This window comes from Oncorhynchus clarkii, chromosome 33 (genome assembly GCF_045791955.1).
Source record: "Oncorhynchus clarkii lewisi isolate Uvic-CL-2024 chromosome 33, UVic_Ocla_1.0, whole genome shotgun sequence".
NCBI classification, from domain to species: domain Eukaryota; kingdom Metazoa; phylum Chordata; class Actinopteri; order Salmoniformes; family Salmonidae; genus Oncorhynchus; species Oncorhynchus clarkii.
Window position 1 is genome coordinate 9,942,875 of NC_092179.1, and position 21,261 is coordinate 9,964,135.

Below are 21,261 nucleotides of genomic sequence, written 5' to 3' on the forward strand. Positions count from 1 at the left end.
GCCACAGTCCAAAGCAGCACTTAGAGTAGAGTGAGAGAAATGAAAATACGTTTCATTTGGACAACAAACACCTCAAATGATAGCTGTACTGGTAAAGATGATGAGCAATGAAATAGCCCAGGAATAAGTATGCAATAAGATAGGCCTAAAATGGATACAGAATCCTACAAATATGGGCTAAAATTGGCAAAAATCTATTTGACACTATTTCACTTTAGTATATATTTGCATTGAATATGGATACACTCACGATACAAATGTATTTAAATGATACACAAAGAAATGTATATTACATGTGCAAAAACAATGCATCATTTTTGTTAGTATTATTTGCCTCAATTTTAAAGCAGTTTAAAAAAAATTAGAAAGCAGAAACATTGTTAGTATGTTGCTGCTGCTTAGTAAGTGCCTCATTTCAATGGAACAATGCTCCATTGAATACAGTAGAATCACAAGATAGAATAATTATCCTGCAAACCCGTCAGGAATCATCTGCTTTCCTCCAATTTATTATTCAATCACCTTTTTTTTTTATCTTCAAAACCCCAGCAGCCTGGTTCCATCTAGTCTAATAAAGAATGTTCAGGACTGTAATCCAAGACTGCATATGAATGAATCATGTTAATGAAGTATTGCATTACATAAACCGCACATGAAATAACTGCTAATTGCATTTGATGATGCGTAATTCGTACAGAGATCCTTAAATGAGCAAACTCTCTCCAGCTCCAGTTTGTAGAACTCGAGCGGAGCGTAGTTATACTGTAGATTTTGGCATATGAAAATGACTACATGTGGATAACACATGTTATATGCGGGGGGGGGGGGGGGGGGGTGCATCCACCGCAGAAGGAGATGGGTAATAGATATCATAGCATGGGTTTACACCCCGAACATGGCTGGGGTTGAAACAGCCCACATATTTGATAAATATTAATAGTGTGAATTTATTGCCGGCTGCTGAAATGAGTCCTGTTGGTTCATCACTGCAACCCTTAACAGCTATCAGTAGCCCAACACAAGGTGTTCCTCGCGCTGGGCGCACTGTCTATTATATGACCCCATTTACTCTCTGAATGGCACTTCATTAAATGTTACCTTTTGGCCATGCCATGGATGGATGAAAAGTTACCAAGGCTGCAAGGCCCAGAATAATGAGTTTTTTTTCTCTCTCTCTCTCCCCCAGACCCAACCTTGAATATATATATTCAGATGAGCAGAGAGGTGGCAAAGTGCTCATCCCTGCCTCTCATTCGCTCTCCCACTCAGTTAGGGCTTTAATAAATTCCATTTTGCAAATACTAGGATTGTATGCCTGCAAACATGTTACGCTTGTTGCCGTACCTGGTGGGGGGGAGAGGAGGGGGAAAAAAGAAGACGGAATCTTAACACTATAATATACATGCTATTACACACACACGCGCGCACTGATAGGATTTATTATGGAGTGCATTTTTGCTGTGTTTGACAGCGTGTCCAAACCCTTTGTGGGTCTCTGTGTTGAACATGTAACACGTAATGACTGTTCACAGTGTATCTGTGTGTGTGTGTGTGTGTGTGTGTGTGTGTGTGTGTGTGTGTGTGTGTGTGTGTGTGTGTGTGTGTGTGTGTGTGTGTGTGTGTGTGTGTGTGTGTGTGTGTGTGTGTGTGTGTGTGTGTGTGTGTGTTTCTGATGCTTTGAATGAATTGGGGATTAAGGAGGATCAGACTTCAAAGACCTGGTTGGTTTGGTGCCTTGACCTGACCTGAGCTGTTGTGAATTATATGGAGATTCCTGTATTATACACATCAAATACACTGTTTTGGAAGCTGTCGTTGGGAAAAAAATCACAATATACATTTTCCTTTTCAATTATCATGCTAGTTTACTGTCTGTGCTGTGTTCTACAGTGACAGTTGCTGTAGTCCAGTCTACTTTCAAAGAGTTTCAAAGAGGAAAGTAGACGTATCGCTTTTGTTTTGTATCCAGGAATGGTCAGGGTTGCCTGTGCTGTGGCCTGGCCATCTGTAGCCAGCTGTAGCCATCTGTAGCCAGGTGGTGGTGGTGGCTGTCTCTGGCTCTCTCCCTACCACAGTTTAGTACACACGACACGGAAAGTTGTCTCTATGTGGGCTAGAGATGGTGGTTGGGATAACACGGATGGCTGATCATTAGATCATCTTTAACAGCGTGCTCTAATTAGAATTCTTATGATACAATTTTATCCTTTAATTAGTGGAGATTGGTTGCTTCCCCTAACACAGCTTATTAGTGGAACCACAGCTGTAGAGAGAATCCACTCTCATTTGTCAGAGAGCCCCTTCTAATGTAAAACCGTCTTTCTTTCTCCCTCCCGCTCTCCTGCCTCTACTTCCTTATTCTCGCCCCCAATCCTAATTCTCTCTGTCTTTCTCTCCCCCGCTCTCTTTCCCATGTTCTCTCTTCCTCTCCCTTTTTCACTCTACCCTGTGTCACCCTCCTTCCCCCCCCTCTCCTTCCTTTCCTCACTCCCTCGGTCACCTCACTCCTGTCCTCCTTAATCAGCTGAACTTGGTATCGAGCGTCACCATGTCGAAGAACCTGCCATCGGTGTCCCCTCCGAACGTACCTCAGACCCCCACCACGCCCAGCGCCCCCGTGACGCCCATGTCCCAGGTGCCCCAGGTGCCCTCCCTGCTCAGCGCCGCCAACGTCCCCAGCATGGGCGCCATGCGCAGACGTCACTCCGACAAATACTCCATGCAACTGTCTTCAGGTAAGACCCTCTACACTAAGCCCAGTCACCTACTGTTATGATCATTAATGAAGTTGGGTTCATTGAATTGAGTTGAATACTGTGTTGGACTCCTGTCAACGCATTGTCACTAATAGTTGTTGTTTTATAGCCGCACAGTGTTTATTCCAATATGGAATGTTATATTTACATAGGGAAGGCCTCTGTATAATCAATCTATATGTCAATAGACCATAACGTTTTCTGAGCGTAAAAACAACGTGAATGTCAATTCAGTTTGAACGTTAAGATGTTCTATGTATTAAAGCTCTTTGCATTTTAAAAGTCCCGTCTTGGATGTTTATATTTACTCTGTGGTATTTAGCATAAAATCTGCATAATTATTCAAGTTCATACAAAATATCTACATTGATCTAATTTGATGTGGATGTATTAGTGTTTAAGATTTCTCATGAGAGAGATTAATGGAAAATCTATTTTGGAACATGGAAAATGCTGATTTGATGTGTGCTGCCCTCTCCTCCCTCTTCTCTTTCTCTCTCCCTCTTTTAATTTGATGAAACCCTAAACCAATTCCGATACCATGAGGAATAAAATTTACCAATTATTTCAGGTGGTGACACAGTATTTATTTTTCCAGAGATTGCCCCAAACTATGAGTTTTATAAGAATGCCGATGTCAGACCGCCATTTACTTATGCAACCCTCATAAGGCAGGTGAGTGGGAGAATGTTTTATTTTTTTTAAAACTTTGCCTGATTAGATGTAAATTAATTGCTGCTTGAATCGCAGGCAGCTCTGAGAGTGTGTGTCATGCCGCCTAGTTAGTAAACCATTATTTGATGTCGTCTCATTTCAGGGTATCATGGAGTCGGGCGACATGCAGTTAACTCTTAATGAAATCTACAGCTGGTTCACGCGCACGTTCGCTTACTTCAGACGCAACGCAGCTACTTGGAAGGTACCTACCCTAAACCTACTCTTACAGCCTTAGAGAACACTACTTCCTCATCTAGAGGCACCTCTTTGTGCCATGCCTGCAGTAAGAAAAGCTTGGAGGAACATTTATTTACTTGACACCAACAGATTAGTATCCCACTCCCCTCTCTTTAACCTGACCTCTTGAATAGAGTGAATTTTTCCTAACCTCTTTCTCTCCGATGACAAGTGAAAGAATAATTCTGCCTCTGATATCGTTTTCTAATTTGGCGCAATTAATAGGCGAGGCTGTGGATGAGGAGTGGGGCCTGGCACGCTAATTACAATACAGCCACTCAATCATCCGCACCTTTTGTTACCATGCACTGTATTACATCTCCTCCTGCCTCTTTCTCTCTCTCTCTCTCTCTCTCTCTCTCTCTCTCTCTCTCTCTCTCTCTCTCTCTCGCTCTCTCTCTCTCTCTCTCTCTCTCTTCCTCTCTCTCTCTCCATCCCTCCTCCCACACCCACCCAGCCTCTCTTGCATATCATTGGTTAATTAGTCTGAAAGATGGTTGTTTGCCTAGGGAGGCTGGGGCTGTGGCAGGGGGTTTTGTGTTTAGTGTCTGGCCCGTGTGCTCCTATACACACACCATAGCTCATAGTGGCGGGCTGGCGGCCGCGTGTCCGACTGAGGGGTTATGGTCGTTCAGCCGAAACTAAATGAGACCCAAATTGAGAATTAGCCTGTCAAGGAGAGAATGCACTTTATTTACCAGGACAAAAGGACTCATTTGTATCTCTGTCCTAAACAACTTTCCTTGCCTGCCTCTCCAGCACAGTTAAAATGGTCTTCTTGATGCGTCTGTTTTGGGGGAAGTGTGTGCGTGTTGCTGATAAGTATATTCCCTCCCTCTAACCCAACACTACATGTATCAGGGTTTTATTCTCAACCACCTTCAGCATAATTAGTTTGCCAGTAAGAGCCAGTGGCCATTGTGGATACTCAGGACAAGGAGAGGGTGGGGGGGATCAGGATATATCCACCTCTCATCAGCATGCAAAGCATATCAGAGCACTAGGTTTAGCAAAGTGAATTCATTTGGATTTGGGATGCAAATGATGTCGGCGTGTGATTACTGATCCACAAGGGTGTGCTGCACCCTGTGTGTGTCTTTTTGACTTGTTTAGTCAACTGTTTTATCACTGACTGGTCATTAACCAGCACACACCTTGCACACACTCTCTCTCTCTCTGACACACATGCACACACACACACACACATTACACACTCTCTCTCTTTCTGACACACATGCACACACATGCACACACACACACATTACACACTCTCTCTCTGACACACACATTACACACTCTCTCTCTCTGACACACACACACATTACACACTCACTCTCTCTCTCTCTCTCTCTCTCTCTCTCTCTCTCTCTTAGACACACACACATTACACACTCTCTCTCTCTCTCTCTCTCTCTCACTCTCACACACATTACACACTCTCTCTCTCTCTCTGACACACACACACATTACACACTCTCTCTCTCTCTCTCTTACACACACACACATTACACACTCTCTCTCTCTCTCTCTCTCTCTCACACACACACACATTAAACACACTCTCTCTCTCTCTCTCTCTCTGACACACACACACATTACACACTCTCTCTCTCTCTTACACACACACACATTACACTCTCTCTCTCTCTCTCTCTCTCTCTCTCTCTCTGACACACACACACATTACACACTCTCTCTCTCTCTCTCTCTCTCTCTCTCTGACACACACACACATTACACACTCTCTCTCTCTCTCTCTCTCTCTCTCTCTCTCTCTCTCTCTCTCTCTCTCTCTCTCTCTCTCTGACACACACACACATTACACTTTTTTTGGAAGGCCCAGTCGTGATATAGAGAAGTGTGCAAAATGGGCATTAGAAATATCTCAGTCCCTCTCTCTTTCACAATAACCTAGGTGATACATTTACATTTTGAGCTCCCACATTTCCTTTGTAAGGCGTTAGAGGGATGATCTGTGATGGGCGTGTCATATGATTTACTGAGAAAAAAAAAAAAGCGATTTAATTTCTGAGCTTGGTCTCATGAGCTCTGAGACTGGAGGATCCTGCCTCCTCTCTGCTCAGCTCCTCGCTCCCCAGCAGCTTATTAGTTCTAACTGTATAGCATGCATAATAAAACTGCTCATTATCTCATTAATATTAAACTGATCATATTCAGAGCCATGGGCATTAAGATCAATCAAATCCTGGGATTTTCAGGTCAGATGCGAAGATCTGCTTATGTTTTTTTCGAGAATCTCGTTTCTTAAAGGGAACAAACTGTATACCTCGTTGGAGAAAGAATGCATGTGAAAGCGGGCGATATTAAAGCAAAGGTTATTATTTGTAGGCTTTTTGATGCATGTTTGAATTTGGATTTATCTGGAAGGTCCGGGAAGAATATTGTATTTCTTTTGTTGATTTTCTTTTTTGTATGTATTTAGTGTTTGCCTGTACATGCATTAATGCACGGATATCTCAGGTCGTTTCGATAGCAACGTTTTTGCTTTGAGGGTTTGTGACAATGTTAGAACAAAAAGGTGTCAAGATCTGATCATTCATTTGACTCCTATCTTGACAGCGTGCACAGACTATTTCGATATAGTACACGTCCTTGTCAGCCTATCACAAAACCACCTCACACACACACACACACGAGTCATACCCTCTCATACCAACCCTCCTCCTCCTCCTCCTCTTATCCCCCACACCTCATATTGTCACCGGGGTTAGCGGTTAGCCACGGGGATGGGAAGTGCCTCAAATCTCTGCTACTGTCATCTTCTAAAGATACTGCCATGAAGACTAGAGCAGAGGGTTGAGGGCGGCTGCTTGCTACTGACATCACCATCATCACCACAGCATTACCACTTCTGTCACCAAAAGCCATTCGCTATGCTGATTACCTCCTCTCAGCCTACTTACTCTGATTGATATGTACTGTGTGTGACTTGTAAGTGCATTCGTACTCGCTCACTTTTACTAATTAAATCAATGGTGCGTGAACGTTAAGAATTTCAACAAAAAAAATCAATTTCGCTTCATTTTTTTTGCTCCCTTTCTTAGGTGGATAATACAAATAAAACATTAAAATGACTCTTTCCGTGACCTTTCTCTGTTTTTTTTTTTTCATCTGTAGAACGCCGTTCGCCACAACCTCAGTCTGCACAAGTGCTTTGTGCGCGTGGAGAACGTGAAGGGGGCCGTGTGGACGGTGGATGAGATGGAGTACCAGAAACGCAGGTCTCAGAAGATAACAGGGTACGTTAGAGCAGAGCTGTCACTCTAACTCCCCACCTAGTCCTAGGGCCTGTACCGTATTGCCACTAATAATCAGCCCTGTAATACAGGTCTCAGAAGATAACAGGGTACGTTAGAGCAGAGCTGTCACTCTAACTCCCCACCTAGTCCTAGGGCCTGTACCGTATTACCACTAATAATCAGACATTTTTAAATAGCCCTGTAATACAGGTCTCAGAAGATAACAGGGTACGTTAGAGCAGATCTGTCACTCTAACTCCCCACCTAGTCCTAGGGCCTGTACCGTATTACCACTAATAATCAGACATTTTTAAATAGCCCTGTAATACAGGTCTCAGAAGATAACAGGGTACGTTAGAGCAGAGCTGTCACTCTAACTCCCCACCTAGTCCTAGGGCCTGTACCGTATTGCCACTAATAATCAGGCATTTTTAAATAGCCCTGTAATACAGGTCTCAGACGATAACAGGGTACGTTAGAGCAGAGCTGTCACTCTAACTCCCCACCTAGTCCTAGGGCCTGTACCGTATTACCACTAATAATCAGGCATTTTTAAATAGCCCTGTAATACAGTATATGGTGTATGTTCAAAGGCTGCCGATCATTCTAAGATGATTTAATGTCACAGCTATGAGGAGAAATACGTATTTTAAATGTTACACCACTTGACTGTTTCACTGTTTAATATACAATGATATTAGAATTAGATGTAAAAAAAAAACAATATGTTGCAATATGCCATTTTGTAAGAACGTTTATTTCAAAATGTTTTGTGTATTTGTGTTTCCTGGTGTAGAAGCCCGACGCTTGTGAAGAACCTTCCCTCCAGCCTGGGCTATGGAGCTGCTTTAAACGCCAGCTTACAGGTAAATACCTAGCATTAACCTGTGGTTGCTCTGTCAGATCCTGTACGCTAGACAAAATGTGACTGATTCCCCTCCATTGTATTGTGGGTACTATAGCCTACAGCTGTCTATGTGTGTGGTTTCTGTGTGGTTAAATGGAAGTAGTTCTTAAAACCTCGGCCTACTGTATTGTATGTTCATTAGTCAGCAAGGGAGAGGCTGAACGAAAGTGGCTTAAGTTGAGTGGAGGGTCTCTCTTTCCTCCCTCTCTCGCTCTCCTCTCTCTCCCTGCCTCTCTCGCTCTCCTCTCTCTCCCGCCCTCCATCTCGCTCCATCTGTCTGGTTGATATCAGTGAGAATGGAGGCGACCCTGTGGCTAGAGCAGAACCAGTTCTTTCTCTCTCAGCTTGACTACAGGCTCAGATTGATAGCATTTGCATTCATATTTATCCAAGCTGTCATAAATGATTTGGCTTCAATGCTGTTGGCCAGCCAGCAAGGTGCTCATGGCAAAAACTTTACATTTTAATCGCAAATATAACTTTAATGCGCAGGAGGCAAAAGTGTCAGGAGTTCTATATCATTTTTTTGGTCTGTTTAATAGTCATCGAAAGATGGGGATATCAGCGACGTTAAAAATCTTTCATTGTGTGGAGTTATATTGAGTCGAATAAACCATCAGTGAAAACTATCCAATCATTAGTAATATAAATCCTCTAATAAGCATCCAGTTGTTAGCATAATAGCTTGTCTCAAGTCTTCACTAGTATTATCTGTATATTAAAAGTTATATATCTTGAACGTTGATTGCTGACATGCAAAACATTTTGGGACAATATCAACAATGGACTATTGAAACAAAAACCAATACCATAGTTTTTGGATGGAATTTTCTTTTAAGTGTGAGGTTTATCTTCATGGTGGCCTGTAATATAAATACGAATATCTCTCTCTCTCTCTCTCTCTCTCTCTCTCTCTCTCTCTCTCTCTCTCTCTCTCTCGCTCTCTCTTCCTTTCTCTCCCTTCGCTCTCTCCATCTCTCACTCCCTCCCCTCTCTCCATCAACATCCCCCCCTTCTCTCTCCCACCCTCTTCCTCCCTCTTCTCTACCCCTTCCTCTCCCCCTCTCCCTTTCTCCCTCCCTCCCAGGCGGCGCTGGCTGAGACCTCCCTGCCTCTGCTGGGGAACCCTGGTCTGATGAACAGCAGTTCGTCTGGTTTAATGGGAGGCAGTCCTCATGGTCTAATGGGCGGGAGCCCCCCTGGTATGCTGGGCGGTAGCCCCCATGGATTGATGGGTGGTAGCCCACATGGATTCATGGGCGGGAGCCCCCATGGGTTGATGGGTGGCAGCCCCCCAGGAATGATGGGTAGCAGCCCCCCCAGCCTGCTCCAGTCCGACTTGAACGGATCGCTGGATCACCTGGACACCAACGGCCACAGCAGCCCCGGAGGATACTCCCCACAGGCACACATGTAAGTAGCACTCAGTGGCTTCTCGTTGGTGGCGATTCACGCACACACACACACACACACACACACACACACACCTACCTCAGTGTGTTCACTGTAACACAGATAGTTGGTGACAGACCTCCCCCTCTGTTCCATGTACCAGATGATACAGTAGCAACAGTGGATCCCCACTCTCCCTATAGCTGTCTTTTGTTAGCATCGTAGCTTGTTAAAAGTCTTTACTAGATTATAACATAGTGGGAGGTTTTTGGGGGCCAATTTGATTTTAGTACTAAATCACCAGCATATTTTGGCCATATTTTTTTCAAAGACATCTTCATTTCAATGACACATTATGCCACACCTGAGGTGAGGTTTACACACATGGCTTTCAGTTATAACCTATAAAAAGATGATAATTACAAATTTGGTTTGAATTACTTCAATGTCTGTATTGTAGGGGTTTAGAAGTCATATTTTATTCAAGACCGTCCATATTAATATTTAGCAGCTAACTGTGTCATTAATTACTTTAAAATCGTTGCCTTCTCCATCTTTTTTAATGGAGCCCAGAGAGAGGGCCGTTAAAAATGGATGTCGTGTGGATTTCAAGAATGTGTATGTTACAAATGTGCTCTCCCTCTAACCAGTGATGTCACACGTGTCACTGTAGTCCATGTTTACCCCGCCAAAGATAGAAAATGGAGCAACAGGGGCGCTGTATGTGTAGCCAATACTTCCTCCATCCCCCACACACTTCCTTACCCCCCCCCCCCCATTTGAAATCAATGATGCAAGCCCAGCCACAGTAGCTAACTTGCTAGCCATCTCTGGAGTAGCACTGGGAATTAAGCCAATTCTGTATCTAAGAAGGGGACTGACTGGCTGTTCTGAGAGGAACTGGGGGGAACTGGGAACTGGCCTAACCCACACATTCATTTGTTTGGATGTGTTTATTCCTTTTGGAAATGGGCCAGAGTAAGGGGGACAGGATCCCTGTGTATCCACTCCCCCAGGTTGTTGAACTTTTAATAACGGACAGAACAGGAGACTCTCTCTCAGACGACTTCGCCTCAGTGTGAGGCTGCCGCCACAACCGCTCTCCACCTTTACACGGCCGCAACATCCTCAAAATGGACGAAATGTGTTTTTATGAGTGGGCTCTCTGGCCTGCACTTGATAATGAAGGGAGAGTAACACTAACTAAAGAGTACATGGCGTACCAGCCGGTCCTCAGGAGAGAGCGGGGAAACTTCACAAATCAAGTGAATCGAACAATTAGACAAACCTCCCCCCACACACACTTCTGGAGGTTAATGCTATCAGCCAAACAGCGACTCAGATAGCTCCAGGCATGTTACCATTTATGTGTGTGTGTGCCCTCCAGGGTATGCTTTAGAGGAAAAGACTAAAGAAGACAGGAACTAGATGTGCTAGCTAGAAACACAGTACATTAGGGTGCTGCTAAAGTAAAAACAGTTTCACTTTGAATAAAAGAGATGTGTTTTTTATGTTGCGTTATTATCTAAGGCCATTAAGTTGTTGTATGTACTTTGTAACACTCCACACTCCTTGATAACCACAAATAACCCATGTTCAGATGCTATCATGTGTGTCACTCTGCCCTCTGATTGTGCCCCCGCCCCTCGTTAACTTACGACACATAGCTAATGATGTTATTTGCGTCCCTGCCGTGCCTCATGCAGAGCGGGATTACCAGGGATCATAATCTGCCAGTGATGGTGATGAGTCTCTGTCCAAGATGCACTTATGAACCACAGACACACACAACACACACATGAACGTCACGCGCACACACATAGCTGGTATTTATCAGACACAGAGCCTAGGCATTTAGTCCAGACTTCATAAAGCCAGTTAGCCATTAACGACTGAATGACTCACCCAATGGCTCTCTAATACAGTGTAAAGCCACAACGAGGACTAATCATTTTTCTCCTTTCTTTTATTCATTCTCCAACCACACAAGCATGCTAGTGGTTTATAATGGATGCAAGTGAAAGCTGTGAGCTATGCCTGTGACGATGAGGTGCAAGGGTTGTGCTGTGGGTGTCTAATGGCTGTGCTACTGACCACCGTCTGGTCCTGCCTCGTGCATCTCCAATTGGTATTAATATCGTCAATGTAGCATGTTTGTTGTAACATGTTAAATACAAAATTATTTATTAGAAAACTGGAGGGAGGTCACCAAGGATTTGAATACTTAGGCAGTATTTACACCCCCCTGACTTTTTCCACATTTTGTTCTGTTACCAGGTGGGATTAAAATGAATTTCATTGTCAGTTTTTTGTCAACGATCTACACAGAATACTCTGTAATGTCAAAGTGGAAGAAAATGTTCCCTGTCGTTTCTTTTTATCCTAAAAAACTCCCTAGTTCTTGCCGATGACAAGCATATCCATAACATGATGCAGCCACCACCGTGCTTGTACATGAAGAGTGGTTCTCAGTGATGTGTTGTGTTGGATTTTCCTCAAACAGAATTCTTTGTATTCAGGACATAAAGTTTATTTCTTTGCCACATTTTTTTCAGTTTTACTTTAATGTCTTATTGCAAACAGGATGCATGTTTAGGAATATTGTTATTCTGTTCAGGCTTCCTTCTTTTCACTCTGTCATTTAGGTTAGTATTGTGGAGTGACTACAATGTTGTTGATCCATCCTCAGTTTTCTCATGTCACGGACATTAAACTATGTAACTGTTTTACGGTCACCATTGGCGAAATCCCTGAGTGGTTTCCTTCCTCCGACAACTAAGTTAGGAAGGACGCCTGTATCTTTGTAGTGACTGGGTTCATTGTTACACCATCCAACGTGTGATTTATAACTTCACCATGCTCAAAGGGATATTCAATGACTGTTTGTTTTTTTTAGGTGTCCTTCTTTGTGATGCATTGGAAAACCTCCCTGGTCTTTGTGGTTGAATCTGTGTTTGAAATTCACTGCTGGACTGAGGGACCTTACAGATAATTGTATGTGTGGGGTGCAAAGATGAACTAGTCATTCAAAAATCTTGTTAAACACTATTATTGCACACAGTGTTAGTCCATGCAACTTACTGTGTGACTTGTTAAACACATTTTTACTCCTGAACTTATTTAGGCTTACCATAAGAATGGGATTGAATACTTCTTGACTGAAGACATTTCAGCTTTTCATGTTTAATTCATTTGTAATTTCTAAAAACATTATTCCACGTTGAAATTATGGTGTGTTGTGTGTAGGCCAGTGACACAGCATTTCAATTTAATACATTTTTTAATTTTTTTTATTTTTTATTTTACCCCCTTTTTCTCCCCAATTTCGTGGTATCCAATTGTTAGTAATTATCTCATCGCTACAACTCCCATACGGGCTCGGGAGAGACGACGGTCGAAAGCCATGCTGCACTGCCAAGCCAAGCCGCACTGCTTCTTAACACAGCACGCATCCAACCCGGAAGACAGCCGCACCAATGTGTTGAAGGAAACACCGTGCACCTTGGTTAGCGTGCACTGCGCCCGGCCCGCCACAGGAGTTGCTGGTGCGCGATGAGACAAGGACATGCCTACCGGCCAAACCCTCCCTAACCTGGACGACGCTAGGGCCCACGGGCCTCCCGGTTGCGGCCGACTGCGACAGAGCCTGGGTGCAAACCCAGAGTCTCTGGTGGGACAGCTAGCACTGCGATGCAGTGCCCTAGACCACTGCGCCACCCGGGAGGCCCCAATTTAATACATTTTAAATTCAGGCTGTAACACAAGAAAATGTGGGAAAGTCAAGGGGTGTGAATACTTTCTGATGGCACTGTATATTTTTTTTTTATAAAAACATTTATTGGGAGAGATTTAAAAAAAATAATAATAATAATAATAATAATAATAATAATATCAAAACATATGTCTGTTGATTAGAATGGTAGCTCTGACTATGAATATTGTGCATTGTATTTATTTACGACAACAAATTCAATTCAATAAATGTGTTACCAGATAACTAGAATGAGTGTATATAAATGAATCCCAGATAATCGTTTCATCCCTCTCTTCTGGAGGGGAGAGTTCTGTTTATTCTGGTTTCTCCTCTTGAGTGTGTGGGTTGAGAAGGGAACAGAAATATTCATCACGCCGCCTAGCATCATAAAAAGGCAAAGCTTCTCCTTCTAGCTACCACATCTGAATATGAATTTATTTTGCTATAAATATTAAAGTAATCTGTACCTTTTAAAATTATTTTCAAATTCCTCCTGCCATTGATGAAGGCAACCCAGGAGATGGCTGCCAGACATGTTCTAATACAGAGAGTACTTGATAAGGATTTTTCTTGCTCTCTCTCTCTCTCTCTCTCTCTCTCTCTCTCTCTCTCTCTCTCTCTCTCTCTCTCTCTCTCTCTCTCTCTCTCTCTCTCTCTCTCTCTCTCTCTCTCTCTCTCTCTCTCTCTCTCTCTCTCTCTCTCTCTCTCTCTCTCTCTCTCTCTCTCTCTCTCTCTCTCTCTCTCTCTCTCTCTCTCTCTCTCTCTCTCTCTCTCCCTCCCTCTTAGTCCACAGGGATTCCCTGATGCATCCGACGTGTCAAAAATAATTAAGTTTTGTCAGATTTATCATCGCAACCACAAACCCTTTCCCTGAGTAGGGCCCCGGATCATGTTAAGCCTTGTTTGTGTGTGACAGCATTATTGTTCTTGTTAGTAGCCCCGCACATCCGCCCACACTCTGTTGTTCCGTAGGGGGGGAATGTCCCCACTCAGACCGGTGTTTCAGTGTTTTCACACTGCGCTTATTGACAGTGGCTAAAGATGTTCATTCATTTAGAGTTGAAAACATGTATCATGTATGTCCGACTGAACTGCCGAGGTGAAGCTGATTAATGGCGGAGACTAGCTGCAGGTTTTTCCCTCTGGAGGAGCGACACGCACGCCCCTCTGCATATTAACGACGCACAAGTTAAAGTAAACTTGACTCCCCTTGCTCCGGGGGACTAGAGGGAATGAGAAATTCTCCATTATTTAGTATGCAGTGTGGGTTTTTTTGTGTTTTTTTTAGATATATTTTAAGTCAACCAGGTGCCATCGGTGAACTCTTGATGGTCAACCATGTCTGAGTATAAGCCGTTTTGGTCATAAAAATGTTGATGCAATTGCTTAAGACTGGAAGTGATGTTTGATGTTGAACTATCCTTTCACAAATACTATGGTTGTTGTTACATGCTGTTTAGCAACGTTATTCAGGCTGATGTCCGTTATTGTCATCAAATGTTATTAATGTTTTCTCTGAAAAAGATGAATATACTTTATGTTTATTAATATGGAATGTCTAGTATACATTCTGTAGAAGAGGGAGGCTATTTGAGTGATTTCTTAGTTGTTGTTTTTTCTGGTTCCATCCCCTGTTAATTGTGCTGAGGGGCTTCTCCCTCACAATCTTTCTAATTACCTTTAACAAATAGCAGCGTGATAAAATATGTGACCCAGGGTGAAGGGTTGATTCCCTAGAGCCTTATACGCGAACAACTCAGATATTCATAAGAGGATCTCTCTGACTTCACCACCACTGTAGACCCCCGTCTGCACCTCACTGACCAACCACCAGACAGACAGAGACACAGGTTTAGTTCAAAGCTGTGTACTCCAACACCTTGGTAGTGCATGGGTGAAATCAGGGCTTGTGGCACTCATTTGAATTTGAACCAGCCTAACTTCTCACTTCAATCGTAGTTTTTGTGTTTAATTGTATGGGAGTTCACACATTCACGACTGTACGACAGTAGCTTCTACCTGGGTGGACTATGGGACTAAGGCACACTGGTGGACCTGTAACAATGTCCTACTCTATCGTTTGTCTTTATGTAATAAAATAATTAACAACATATTTCATCCATTCCTTTCCAGGTCAGCGATCCACGTCAAGGAGGAGCCGTTGAACATGGACGACAATGACTGTCCGATGTCGCTGGTGACGACAGCCAACCACAGCCCAGAGCTGGACGACGACCGGGAGCTGGAGGAGGGCAACCTATCAGATGACCTGGAGTGACTACAGGAGTCCCTCCCACTACTAGAGGCCCCTCCCTCCACCTCCGTCACACTGTCCTCCTACCTGTTTCCTCACAGGCTGCCCTCCTAGAACCTGCTAGAACCAGAACCACTCCTCACCCAGAACCAAACAGATGAGACCACAGCTGACTCTCCTCCTTCCCGACCCGCGGACTGGAGTATTTATTGAGCATGCATCCGGAAGACGAGGCCCGAAGGAACTCTTTGTTGCAGCCCTTTGGGATCCCTGACTGAACATGACAGGCATGAGATGTCTGGTTTTTAAAACGACTTTCAGACCTGTTTCATTAAGATGGCTTGGCCACTACATACACACCGACAAACACAGAGGCTCATGGACGGAAAACGACAAAAACACGAGTCTAGAAACCCGTTCTGTAGAAAGCTAACGGCCTCTTATATACTGCCAAAAAAATATGTTGAATTTTGTGAATATCAAAAGCCCTCACAGTAGTTGTTGATGTTAGAAACAATTGCTGGTTCAATTCAAACGTTGTTGCTCTGTCCATCATTTGCACAGGAGTAGTATCAGAAATTAGTGTCACTGCCTGTATGTTGCTAAAAAAACAACTAAAAAAAATATTTTCTTTTCTTTTAGCGTTCTACTTTTTGTATTTTGATTTCTGGCACCACCAACTGTAAATGCCATTTCCTATTTCCCAACAGTAACAGAAGCACGGTATCAAGACTGTTGCAGCTGTCAAAAAAGTAGGCTTCCAGTCTGTATCTGTTTGTGATGAAAAGTAATTCACTTGATATTAAGTTTGAAAAACGTAACTGTTTGTGTAAGCACCAACCAATACGGGGGAAAAAATGCATTTCTGCATATTCTTCTGCTGTTCTCTTTTACCTCCTTGTTCTAAAGCTTTGTCTACCTGCAAACAGTCACAGGCAACAGCTAGAAACCAAAGCCAACACTATCAATGGCCAATAGCTTAGACAGAAGCCACCAGACTCTTTGGTCAGCCTTCTGTGACTTTAACTAGTACAAAGAGACGCTTTCCACAAACTACCTTCTAAATAACCTCTGGGATCGTTTAATTTAGCCCTGTACAAAGATGATTCAAGAACAAAAAATAAAAGATTTTGATGTGTAATTTGATAACTCGTAGTGTCCACTTGGGTTTTAGGGCGAGAGAGCAGTATCTACCGGGACCAGAGAGAGGAGAGGAGATGTGATATGTAACTACAAGCTATGTGATAGGGACTGGTAGATAAGCAGCTGTACTGCAAACGTGGATCATGACCAAAACAAACATTTGTGTCTTCAATGGAAGTGCAGAAAATTGTGTTGTTGTGAAGATTTTTTGGGGTGGATTTCTTTGTTTTTGGTTTAGATTTTCCGTCACCCATCAGGTCATAGTTCGAATCGAGTGAATATGTCATGTTCAGTGGGACTGTCAACTATGTCATGTCTTATTTCCGTGCGGTTTGTTTTGAGCCGCGTTTAAAACCGAAACTGAAAACATAGAAACCAAACATTTAAAATATCTAGTAAAGCCAAATAAGTCATAGTTTCAAAGTTGATATGAAATGGTGTGGCTTGGTCATCACGTAAAAGCAAATAATACAGCCATTGTCGAAGAGGGATATCAAAGGTGAAAAGAAACATTTTCTAGGTGATATTTGCTTTATTCTATGGTTTAAATACTTCATTACTTAATTCATAGCTTCTTAACTACATAGATACAGTCAGTGGTAGCGTAGGAGAAGCTATCTTTAACTGCACTGAATTCTGTATAGGGTAGGCAACTTGTATATCACATTTGAGATTCTAGTGGCAAGAATAGAACTTAGTGATTGTCTAAAAAAAATATATATTTCATTTCTCTCAGCTAAATGACATCTAGAAAAGTGGATGCTGTTGCTTTAATGGTCATTTCTGTTTTCAGTCAAACCAAAGTTACACAAAATTCTGCCTCTGGTTATGGGATACTTATGTTATACTCCAGAAATGACACACACAAAACGCTTTCAAAGGCTCACACGCACACACAGTCCTGTGTTTTCGGTCTGCCAGCTTTCCTGGTCCTTGTCTTGGTAGCTTTCAGATGCAGAAAAACAGATGCGAGTTGTATTTTAACTGTCAGCGTGTGTCTGGAAACATACTCTGCATATGTTGTTTTTAAGTGTTGGCTGCTAGAGCTTAGCGCACTACTACATAGATAACCAAACACACGTTGCACACACACACACACACTCATGCCAGTTCTGGGCCCAGGAACAAAGCTTCTCCCATATGTACTTTGACGGAGTCAGCAAGAAAATGACTTGAAGACGACGTTCATAATGATCTTATCACACCAAATATAAGGACACGCACGGCATCTTTCAACAAAAAAAAAGGATTCTCCCACTTAACCCCCAAAAAAACGAAGGCTTTCTATTAAAAAAAAAAAGGTTCTACCTCTGCACAACCAATTCACAACAATTAAATGGCAGATTGCACGTCGAGTTATTAGAGAGCCACAAGAGTTGTTACACTTTACTCAAACGGTCACGGCTCGACGGACAGTTTACATTCCCGATGTCAGACACGGAAGAAGATTAGTAATTGTCATAGGTTGTCCTCAAACATTTGTAGAATGATCATGTAAAAAAAATACCTTTAAAAGGAATATTGTGTTTTAAAATGCATGTCTAAAATCATTTGGTTGGACTGGAAAACAATCATTAATAAATACAAATAATGTAAGAAATACAGATGATCGGGATGTTGACCTAATGCATCAGAATGCACACTTCGGCTATGCTGTTTGGGAAGGAAGACCACAGAATGCATATTACCTGTAGATTTTGCATGGGTTTTGTAAAAATAAAAATGTCTAAAATAGTTGCTTGCACATAATACCAGAAAGATCTCCAGAACTGCAATCTGCTCCTCCACTAGATTTTAGGATTTGTCTGGATTTTCTGGGATGATTTTGTCTGTATTTTGATAACTGTGCATACTAATGTAAAAATGTTGGTGGACCCATAAAATGTACCAGATTTTTTTTCTAAGCGGGGGGAAAAAAAAGAAGAATCAGTGTTTCTTTTCTGAATTTCATGATTTTTTTTGTTGATTTTTTTTACCTCTCTCTCATTGCTCGCTAAGAATAGCAAACCTGCTTTTTTTCCGCATCAGCTTTGCGTAGCTGTAAGGCTTAACCTAATGTGTGTATTTATTGCTTGTACCTCTGTGCATACTTTATGAAGCATTATGTCAGGCAGTTGAGTCCTGTATACTTTCTACTACTATCATTCTCTAATAATTGGGAATGTGACCCCCCCCCCTATGTATACAGTAAATTGGGACTGTAGCAAACACATGTTTATGTAATTGGTGAATACATTTTATGTTTCTGTTTGATTCCTTTATGATGGAGCTCATTTTTGATACTTTCATTACCGTGTACTGTGTCCAATGCGTTTAAAGATTCTCGGACATTAGAAAGTCATGGTTGAGAATTGTAACAGCCGTTATTATTTTCTGTATTCATGGCTTTTCACTGCTGACTAAAATAAAGGACCAAAACTAGGATTTGAAAAGCAACTGTCTGCCTCCAACTTCAGGGAGTTCTTACTTTTTTTTGTGCACATATATATTTTATTCGACAAAGTCACAACCATGAAAAATCGAGCTGGCACTGCGCGTTTAACGTTTCAGGACTGTGCTACTTCTGAGAATGATCAACAAAAAAACAAAAAGATGTGAATGTGTATGTTACAAGGCTTTGTTCCAGATTCTAGCACCCAGAGTCTTCTTTAGAGGACTGGGACATGCGGATCCATTGGCAGTGCCCTCTGGAGCCAACCCCCTGGACCAGTAACGGCTCAGGGGCCACGTGTTCAAGCCACCCTTTGATCAAGTACAACTATGGCCCAGTACACTACTAGGCCTGTAATTACTGGAGAGTTTATCATAAACCTTGACCAGGGGGTAGTTTATCCAGGGACTAGCATACTGTAGGGATCAACAGAGACTCAGGAGAGGCACACAGGTACCCACTGTAGAGAGGTGTGGGCATCAAGAAAGGGCATAAGAACCTGTTTTTTTTTATAAATAGCTGTTTATGGTTATATTTCAATGTTACTGTTTCCTTCTTCATTTTTCAAACCAATTCTCGATGGAAATGTGTTGACTGATGCTATAGAATAAGGAACAGTGTGGATGACAAGCAGTGGATAGCTCAACTCATCTCAGCTAGGTTACACCTTGTCGGTCATGGAGAGCTCTTACTGACACGCTCATTGAGATTCACACTGAATCCACCATGACCGATAGGTCCCCATTAGCTCCTCTGTATTCTAAGGGCTCATTCACGTTCCAAAGAGTGGCCAGGGACATTCTATCTGGGATGCTTTGAATCATGTCCGCTGGTCATTTAATGACAATGCCAACCCAAATGTTATTTTCTCTATGTGATGTCCCATGAGAAGTCAATGGGAGTTACAACACACACACACACACACACACAAACACGCACGCGCACAGTCTCCCCAATGACAGCCTGAGCCGCAGCCATGCCTGCTGTTGTCTCCCTCGACGGCGTTCCAGAGCATTACCTCGCGAGGCACACTCGTCTCTCGTGCTATTTATGCACACGGAAGTGTCTGTGAAGTCAAGTGAGGAGTTGCAACAAGGACGGGGCCTGTGTACCACGCAGCATCAGAGAGAGCTCCCGCATTAAAGTGTAAGGCAACGTCACAGACCCCTCTTTCAAAGGCCATGAAATAATAATGTGTTGTGGTTAGAGAGGTATCCGTGAGTCACACTGGCTGCTTTTCATAAAGTGGAGTTGTTTACAGTGAATAAAAGAAAGGGGAGGTGGTGCAAACCTTTTCCACGTGAACGCTGGGAAGAGAAGTCCCTTCTTATATCCAGAGGAAAAGGAGAGAATTCTCTGTGAAATAGGTCAGAGTTCATTTCTAAACACCTTTAGAAGGAGCAGCACCTTTATAGTCACACACTGGAAGCGTACCTATTATAGACCTACCGTACATTTTTGGACTCAGAAATGCACACAAAAGCTGATGTAGCCTACATGGAGATTGTTTCATTCTCAGTGCTTTTATTTGCTAATATTGATATTCTTTTAAATAATAGATTTGCACAGTTCATATTGTTATTGAATTAAAAAGTGACTTGATCATTTTAGGGCTTGTAGGATACTGACTTTTAAGTGATACAGTGTACCATTTGAGATTTAGAATTAGGCCTAGCAAATGAACTCCATCCAGCTATATCTAATTTCATTTCCAACACTGACCAATTAGGTCAATTTAGGCCGTCTCCTCCTGGGACGCCGTTGTAAATATCTCTTATTGATTGAGCGTCCGTCTGAGGACTCGTCTCCCTCTCCTCCTCTCCTCCTCCTGGTCTGACAGTGTGTGTCAGGTCTCCAGAATACCCTGGCCCCCAGGCTGCAAAATTGCCTGCTAAATAGTCAGAGGCAATGGCGACGCTAATTGAGATCATCATTATTATAATTGCGGGCCCTGGAAAGCGCGTCTTAAATAATTTGCATTTCTCTCGAGTTGATATTGGACTCAGTGCAAAAATAATTGCATAGCTTCGAGGCACGTTTGGGTTCGGCACTCGTTTTTTTCTAGCGGTGCCAGTTTTATGCCATGACTCCATGTTCCGTAACGGACGCGGTCACGCCACTCACATGTTTGTCCTATCAGCAGCACAGAGCCAGACAGAGCTCTGCACTGTTTCAGTTATATTAGGCTGACAAAGCTTTTATTCATGAAGTCTATACTACTGATACAATGTCTTGCCATGACGCAGTGTTATGTGATAATAATAAATAATTGTATCAGTTTAGTTTAGATGAGGTACCCTTTAAAAATAACTGTTTTTATCCCTATTTGTTTCGCTGTTTAAACAAAATAAGACACTGAAATTAACGGTTTTCGATTTTACATGCATCCTATTTGCTTGTAATGTTATAC

General features: G+C 42.6%; 1 protein-coding gene across 14 annotated transcripts in view; it reads left to right on the forward strand.

The window, feature by feature from the left end:
• Positions 1-18,844, forward strand: part of LOC139393234 (forkhead box protein P2-like) — a 113,198-nt gene extending 94,354 nt beyond the window's left edge. For 5 of the 14 annotated variants that reach the window (XM_071141689.1, XM_071141691.1, XM_071141696.1 and 2 more), the window contains 7 exons: positions 2,525-2,735; positions 3,328-3,431; positions 3,574-3,675; positions 6,849-6,969; positions 7,760-7,836; positions 8,965-9,290; positions 15,157-18,844. In XM_071141689.1, coding sequence (XP_070997790.1) covers positions 2,525-2,735; positions 3,328-3,431; positions 3,574-3,675; positions 6,849-6,969; positions 7,760-7,836; positions 8,965-9,290; positions 15,157-15,301 — 1,086 coding nt within the window. In that variant the 3' untranslated portion in view covers positions 15,302-18,844. Of the gene's footprint in view, positions 1-2,524; positions 2,736-3,327; positions 3,432-3,573; positions 3,676-6,848; positions 6,971-7,759; positions 7,837-8,964; positions 9,291-15,156 lie in introns of all 14 variants that reach the window. The other 9 variants (XM_071141690.1, XM_071141692.1, XM_071141702.1 and 6 more) reach the window with 3 other exon arrangements.
• The last annotated feature ends 2,417 nt before the right edge of the window (positions 18,845-21,261 follow it).